Source organism: Otolemur garnettii, unplaced genomic scaffold (assembly GCF_000181295.1).
Source record: "Otolemur garnettii isolate 467f Iridium unplaced genomic scaffold, OtoGar3 scaffold00058, whole genome shotgun sequence".
NCBI classification, from domain to species: Eukaryota; Metazoa; Chordata; class Mammalia; order Primates; family Galagidae; genus Otolemur; species Otolemur garnettii.
This window is the reverse complement of record NW_003852453.1, coordinates 3,240,133-3,248,124: the sequence shown is the minus strand read 5'-3', so window position 1 is coordinate 3,248,124 and position 7,992 is coordinate 3,240,133. Positions and strand designations below refer to the sequence as shown.

Below are 7,992 nucleotides of genomic sequence, written 5' to 3'. Positions count from 1 at the left end.
TGAGGGTGCGCCTGTAGGCCGCTGCACCAGCTCACGTTAATCAGCTTAAAAAATACATGGGACCCCCAGGTTCCAGGTGACGTGACACCACTTAGTAACTCTGATTCGTTTCCATTGTGCAGCTTCCCCTTCACATTTGGAGAGGCAATTCCTTCCCCTCCCCCAAGCCCATCAGAGTCTCTGACTATTTCCAAAGTCCTGGCACAGCTCATGGCTCTGAGTCCCTGGGTGGGAGTCGAGTCTGAGCTCCAGGACTGTCCTCAGCCCACACAGGGAAAACAGCTGGTCCTGAGCCCCCGGCTGGGCAGGCGCCCCAGCAGAGCTCCCTTCTGCAGGGGAGAAAATGAGGCAAACAGCCTGGCTGGTCACTTGGTCAGCAGAAAGCCCACCAGCCCAGTGTCCTGGTGATCTCCTCAGCTGGGAAGCCTCCAACTCAGGGAGCCCCAGCAAGAGGGAGTCCCCCAAGTTCTGGACACCAGACATTGTTTCCTCTGGCCAAGGAGGAAGAGGGGTCCCAAACTGGAGCCACACTTGAGGCTGGGGAATCCCCCTGAGATCCAGTGTCCCTTCTAGGAAGAGTGGGGTAGCAGCACCCACCTTGATCATGTGAGGGTTAAATTATATGTGTGTGTGTCTAGGACCACCCTGCCAGAACTCAGAAGGCACTTAATAAAGAAATGGTCACACTGGGTACAAAAAGCTCCTTGTCACAGCAGCCAGATGAGAAAACCCATCAGGTGCCTTGGACACAGATCCTAAGCGTCAGGTCCCCTTCTCGCAGGAAGCTCCACACAGGCAGCTTGAGGCCGGCACAGCCCATATCAGCAAAGGCTCTTACACTCAAGGGGGCAGAAGTCGCCCAAGCCAGCCCATGTGGGCAGATCACTGGCCAGGGCATTTCAGGTTGAGAAGGCCAGCAAGAGAGCCAGGCCGGTGCCACCCTGAGCCCACCAGCCCCAGGAGCACCCACAGAGACCTCGAATGATCTAATGGATCTTTGGGGGCTCTGGGCTGCCCCATGGCCCCCACACTGGCTGCCCAGGACTCACCTCTCGCTCGAAGCCTTTCTCCAGGAAAATGGACCCGAAGGTGTGGAAGTCATCAGACTTGGAGCAGCAGGGCCTGTGGGGTAGTGGTGGTGATGGGAGCTATGCTCTCAGGGGCAGCATCAGGGTTAGGGAGGAGGTATGTGGGCCTGTAGCAGGAGCTGGGCATAGGACACGCAGTGGGCCTCCCCATATGAGGAACCCCGACTTCAGGGAACAGGGGGTAGACAGCGGAGGCCTCAGGGGTCTCACCTTGTAGAGCTGAGCCCCTCGATGGCCGACAGCATCTCGTCATCATACAAGTCGTCCTCCGACCGCCCCTTGGGGGATGCACTCCTGGAATCAGACACCCCAACTGCATCACCCCAGGGACCCAACATCCACTGTACCCCACTTCCCACATGTGGCCAGCACATATTCCTCCAGGCCGTGAGGGGAGCAGGCAGATGTGGGGTTGATGAGACAACCCTCAGGGGGGTTTCCAAGTCCCCCGATGGGGTTCCTAGAGCCTTGTGTAGGATGGAGAAGCAACAGGTGGGTCCCACTAGACCCAGAGAGGGCAAGTGAAGGCCAGCATCGCCCAGCAATGCCCAGTTGCTGGAGCCCAGCAAGAGGCAGAGCACAGACCCTCAGCTCCAGCCTAAGGCCGCTTCTGCCCCCCCTGCAGGGTGGGCATCGAAACCAGAACATCCTCCAACATCCTCCCTCCCACCAACCCCACCACAGGGTGGCAAACAGCTCATGCTCACTCATGGCCATTCCGAAGGACCAGGAAGTTCTGGTTCCTAGAAATGCTTTAACTCGACCCACAGTAAACTCCACAGAGGTCCTGGGCTGGGCCTCACAGAGCTGCCTCCTGGATAGAGGCCTGTCAGGGCAGCCTGCCTGGTAGAGGGGGCTGTGGAAGGACTTGGCCAGGACTTGGCAAAGGGATTGAGAAGCACACGTACCGGTCAGGGGCCCGGCGGTGCCGCAGGGGAATGGCCTGAAAGGGAAGGAGGAAAAGACACAGTTACTCCCAGAATGTTGGGCCCTGAAGTCCAGGCCTGGGCTGGGTGCATCACCTCTGGCACTCGGCACATGGGGCAAAGTGCCAGGGCTGTCCATGCTGCAGACCTCCAAAAATACAGATGAACAGAGGCCAGGCACTGAGGGGGGCAGAGACACTCCTGGGCACCCTGGGGCATTCTCCAGATGGTTTCACTCTCCCCCATACCCCCAGGAGGGAGGCAGAGCCTGTGACCATTTCACAGGTGAGGGAAGTGAGGCTTTGGCATCTATTCTTCTGCCCCCGCTCAGGGCCCTGAGCCCCAAGCTGTCTGGCAGAGTGGGACCTACCTTGGGCCTCTGTCCATTGAGAACGGGGGTCTCACTGCTGCTCACGCTCGCACGGTGGTTGAGATGCGCGAAGGGTCGCGCGGCCCCCCAGGACTCGAGGTAGCGCGTCATGCGGACAGATGCCCGCATCTTCAGGGCCGCAGCATCCCCCTTGGGCCTGGGCAGGTGCTGGCTGGGCAAGGCTGGCTGCTTACTCTGCGGGCAGATCAGACACAGGCCTGTGCCAGCCATCCCCTCTCCCCTGGGAAGGGGCCATCACCACCATCCAGCTCTCCAGAAACCTCACACTGCCCTCAGCACTCGCAGATCCAGTAAAAGAAAACAAGCAGAAAGGCTTCCCAGCCTGCAGGCCACTGGGAGTGCAGCTGCCCTTGGGGCCTGGTGCACTGAGGCCAGGCTGGAGGTGTCCAGCTCCTACCTGTCCCTGCTACTTACATAGCACTAGCCACAGCCCAGACCCTGCTCTGTCCCCCCAGGGAAAGACACAGCACTAAGGCCCCAGTGCCCAGTACAGCTCCTCGGGACCAGGCAGTCCTTGGGGCCTGAACCTCAGCCCCTCCCTGTGTAGGCACCCTGGGGACATGAAGCCCAGAGAAGCCACAGGCTTCTGCCCCACCCCCCCACACGTGCCCAGCACATGCTCCTCCAAGGGACAGCCTGGTGGAAGGGAAGTGTTGGCAACCCCAGGGCCTGGCCCCACCCTAGGGCAGCATTCAGGGAGAGCACTAGTGTGGCCCAATCATGATAGCACAGGTCCGTCACCAGCTGCGTGCCTGTGTGACCCTGCACCGTGCCCAGGACTCTGTGGCTTAGCAGGCCCAGCCCTGCCTCTGTTAATACCACAGAACCCAACCCCCCCCCCCAAAAAAAAAACAGCACAGCTGAGGCTTCCCCAGCCAGGGTGGCCAGGTGGGCAGGGAAAGGGGGAGGAAGAGACAAGTTCAGGCCATCTCGAGGTCTGCTGAGTCTCCCCTCAGCCCCCCACACATTCTCCTTTCCTCTAGGAGTCCTGTCTCTGGGACCCCTGAAAGCTACACACTCTCTCACTAAGCCACAGCAGCAACTGTCCTGGAAACTTCTAGCCTCCTTTTGGGACAGAAATATTTTTTTCTTTTTTTTTTTTTTTTTAGTGATAGTCTCACTTTGTCGCCCTCGGTAGAGTGCCGTGGTGTCATACAGCTCACAGCAACCTCCAACTCCTGGGCTTAGGCGATTCTCTTGCCTCAGCCTCCCGAGTAGCTGGCACTACAGGCGCCTGCCACAATGCCCGGCTATTTTTTTGTTGTAGTTTGTCCAGCCCGGATGGCCCCAGGAAGCACCACCAGGATAAAGCCCAAAGGTGGCCACAGGCAGGCAAATCAGGCCAGCAAATCTGCAGGCGGCTCATAGGCAGGCCCTCGCCCTGAGCCTGATGGTCAGGCCAGCCCCGAGGCAGAGCCTGGCTGAGTGCGAGAGAGCTGGAAAGCACCACGCAGACAGACATTCTTGAGCAAGCCCCAAGGATGATTCAGAGCAGCAGCCGGACAAGCTGGCCTCCCACACACAGGCTTTGGGGAGCAGCAGGCAGACCAAAGCTGGGGGCGCCCCTCAGCACCCCCACTCACCAGGAGCTGGGGAGCAGCCTTCCCCACCATGGGGTCCTGCACCAACTGGGCAGACACACAGGGCAGAGCGCCAGACACACAGAGGTCCCTGCCCAGTGGCTCCCTGGCCATTCCCTGCTGAGACTTGTCCAAAGCATGTTTTGAAAATGTGTCTTTTTTAAAATCTGGGAGATTAGTAACAACTTCATGAAAATAAACTAATAGCAACTATTATTTATAGACTGCCCGTGACACATCGGGCAGGCTGGTGAGGGCTTCACCGGGATTAGCTCCTTCCCCTGAAATTATTCTCATCACACAGAAAAGAGCGCTGAGGCCCGGGGCAACTGCTCCCATGCCTAGAATATACCCAGCAACGAGCCCTCTCCTGCCCGGGGCAGGCCCCTTCCCACCTCCCCCAGCCAGGAGGAGAAAAACACTCCCTCCATTGAGGAGTGGGTCCTCCTGCTCCCAGGGGAACAGCACAGCCCCCGGCCCCCCAGCTTGCACCTGCACCCTCGTACCCGGGGGTCGATGACCAGGTAGGTACGGATGTTCATCTCCTTCAGGTAGGGGTCCCGCTGCTGCCCGTGCCCGTCCTCCACCTCATATGCCTTGTCCAGGTGGTTCAGCGTCGCCTCTGTGATGTGCACCCGGCTAGGGGACACTTGAGTCAGGCACGGCAGCAGTGCCAGTGTCTACAGGCCCCCACCTGGGGACGCACAGCAGGCAGCCCAGGCCAGACACCGCCTCTGTGAGGTCACTGACTTCATCCCCTTCCTCCACCCTGACCGCTCCCTGACCCCTGAGTCCAGCGTCTGTCCCAGCCTCTGACCCACTGCTACCTGGCTGAGCCTCACCCAGGCACTCCGGCTGCCTCCATCCTGTTGGCCAAGGACACGTCGTGGGACCACACGTCATACTGCCATTTACGCAGCCCGATGACACCACACAGCACGTTCCCTGAGTGGATGCCCACACGCATGTTGATGTCCACACCTGTGGCCTCTCGCACCTGCCTGGACAGAGTGCCCTAGTCACCCCACCTTGGTCAGTGCCCCTGGGGGGAACCCCAACCTGGGGAGGCTGTAGGACCTGGGTATGGGGGGCAGCACAGGGATGGCACAGGGTCACCACCACGTATGTGGATGGGCCTTAAACACCATCGCGGGGTTTCTCCCTGCACAGCAGCCCTGGCTGGGTTTTAAAAGGCTTCTGGATTCTCCAGAGGGGACTTAAGTACCACCCAAAATCCAGCATAGACAAGAAACACAGGACAAGCTGGCCTCCCACACACAGGCTTGGGGGAGCAGCAGGCAGACCAAAGCTGGGGGCGCCCCTCAGCACCCCCACTCACCAGGAGCTGGGGAGCAGCATTCCCCACCATGGGGTCCTGCACCAACTGGGCAGACACACAGGGCAGAGCGCCAGACACACAGAGGTCCCTGCCCAGTGGCTCCCTGCCCAGCAGCTGCCTGCCCTGACTCCCCGCCCAGGGGGTGTCTATACTCCCCAGTCTCTGGGAAAGAGGGACCTGGCAGTCTCAGGTATAACTTAGTACAAGGAGCCCCAAGTTAGAGCTTCCTGGGTAAACAGGATGCCCCCAAATAGCAACAGGGCCTGTAAGTCCCTATGACAAGTGGGTGGGGGCCAGGGAGCAGCCAGCACCATGCATCCACCGACAGGGCTGGGGAGGGGCCACAAGGCAGGGGGCAACGTGTTACAGGGGCAGGAACTGCCCAAGGTCACCTGGCAGTGGTACAGAGCCAGGCCCTTCCAATCCCATCCAGGGTTGCTCCTCCTGGCAACACCAGCTACTTCTGGTGAGATCCGGAGGATGAAGGCGCAGGAGCCAAGATTTACACCCAGGAGTACACCTGTAGGCAGCTGGCCAGGCCCTGCCCTGCCCTGCCCTGCCCCAACACTGTCGGTGTGGCCAAGTCCATTGGGCCAGGCCCTTCACCACCTGCCCGACCGCCATAGCAAGTTTGTCGCACAGACTAGGTCTGTGTAGGGTCACAGAGAACTTCAAGGGCAGCTGGATTGCAAGCAGGAAGGAGCTCCAGGTCAGGACCCTGACCCCGAGATCTTCCCAGGGCTACAGCCAGCAGCACAGTCTGCCCTGAAATCCCCCGGCTGTTGTTAAGACTCAGGCCCTGGAGGGGACAGTGCCCACTGACCTGTCTTCATGTCACCCAGCTCTGAGATGCTTTTTGGGAGTCACAGACCGACCCAGAGGGAGGGACACAGACTGGGTCCACGTGCTCCAGTTTGCGGCATGGTCACCCTGAGTCTCGTTCCCTTGTCTGTGAATGGGAAGGACGCATTCCCCACCACGCCCCGGGAAGGAGGGTCTGTCTAGGGACAAGGCCCAGCCCCAGCTGCCCTGTACCTACTTGATGGCTTCACACATGTCCAGCCCCATCTTCACACAGTTCCGGGCGTGTGTGGGCAGAGACACGGGCAGGCCTGACACACAGTAGTAGCAGTCACCCAGGATCTTGATCCGCATGCACTCGTTAGCCTGCAGGGCAAGGGAGAGGAAGGGTCAGCGGAAGGTCTGGGGCCGAGGACCACACGTGCTGCCCCACACACACCAGGGGCTGCCTCTTGGGCACCAGCCACCAGGAAAGTTCCTGGGCCTGGCACAAGATTGGGGACACAGAGCCTTCCAGGAGGGACCCCGAGGTAAGCATGGGGTGAAAGCAAGTGTTCCTCTGAGGAAGTGGCTGCCTTTGTTTCATCTGTTCATGCAATGTTTGAGTGCCTACTGCGTACCCAGCCCTCGGCCAAGCAACAGGACAGAGCGGTGAATAAAGTAGACTCAAACCCCTATAGCCAGGGCACTGTCACACTGCAGGAGGCTGGACACTAGAGCAGATAAAGCAGACTACAGACTGCAGTGACAGGTGCAGAGGAGAAACAAGGCACAGGGTGGGGAAGACACTCCCAGGAGGCCAGAGAAGGAAGGCAGCCTTTGAGCAAAGACCCCCATGGGGGCCAAGAGAGGGAGCCAGGCAGCGTGTGGAGGAAGGGCATTCCAGACATGGGCCAACGCCCTAAAGTCTGTGGGCTGCTGAGACACAGCAAGGCAGTCAGGGGGGCTGCAGTGCAGTGGGCAGGGAGACAGGACACAGGTAGCAGATGCCATAAGCCAAGGGGCCGGGAGGTGTCAAGATGACCCAAAGAGAAGGGCAGGCCAGGGGTCTCATGAAAAAGGCCCACAGAGGGAAGGGGCAAATGAGAGCTGCCTGAGATCCTATCAAGGGTGGCACGGTGGCCACTGACCCCTCCATGCCCCCAGCCAGAGAAGCTGCAGTACTGAGATCTGGGGGGGCAATGTTAGGGAATCAGAGGGGTCTGCATGCAGAACTCTGCCTCTGCTCTCTCATCCCACCCACCCCCTTGGCTGGCAGGAGGCCTCACCCTCACTTCCGGTAGGTCTCTAGGGCCAGCCCTGACCCTGGAACGCTGTCTCTGCCTGTGCTGTTCCCCTACCCCTCCAGACAGCACCAGCCCTGCCTCCAGCTGTCCCCGCACCTGCCCGACCTTTGTGAATAGCCCCGTCCCAGCCCTCCTACAACCATTCCACTGGGGTGTGTGCCAGACGTTTCCTGCTGGGCCCTCTGTGGGACTTGCTGAGAGGGTCACAGGGCAGTGGCTTTCCTAGAAAGCAGGCAGCCTGAACACAGCCTGGACACTAGGGGCTGACTCAGGGCTCTAGCCACCCCCATCTCCCTAGGGCCAGGCACAGCCCTAGCTCTCAGGAGGATTCGTGGGAGGCGACACCCTCCAGGCTGCTGCTTCCCTGCTGGTGTCCTGAGCCCAGCAGCAATACTGAGAGAGAAGACCCGGCTCTCAGGAGGCGGCTGCAGTCCTGGAATTTGATCACCAACAGGAAGAAGGTGGGACCAGCCCTATCTGGAGACCAGACGCTCTGACTGGGAAGCAGCCCTGCCACGGTCTCCCCTTCCTAAAGTGACCAGATTTTAACATTGGTAAAGCGGGACCCCATTGACCGGGGG

General features: G+C 59.9%; 1 protein-coding gene across 1 annotated transcript in view; it reads right to left on the bottom strand.

Moving 5' to 3' along the window:
- ADCY7 (adenylate cyclase 7) overlaps positions 1 to 7,992 on the bottom strand; it is a 27,498-nt gene that overhangs the window by 10,257 nt on the left and 9,249 nt on the right. The window contains exons 7-13 of the mRNA XM_023514760.1: positions 6,364 to 6,491; positions 4,828 to 4,986; positions 4,492 to 4,624; positions 2,385 to 2,579; positions 1,997 to 2,031; positions 1,299 to 1,382; positions 1,016 to 1,122 (exon numbers count right to left, since the gene is read on the bottom strand). Coding sequence (XP_023370528.1) covers positions 1,016 to 1,122; positions 1,299 to 1,382; positions 1,997 to 2,031; positions 2,385 to 2,579; positions 4,492 to 4,624; positions 4,828 to 4,986; positions 6,364 to 6,491 — 841 coding nt within the window. The remainder of the gene's footprint in view (positions 1 to 1,015; positions 1,123 to 1,298; positions 1,383 to 1,996; positions 2,032 to 2,384; positions 2,580 to 4,491; positions 4,625 to 4,827; positions 4,987 to 6,363; positions 6,492 to 7,992) is intronic.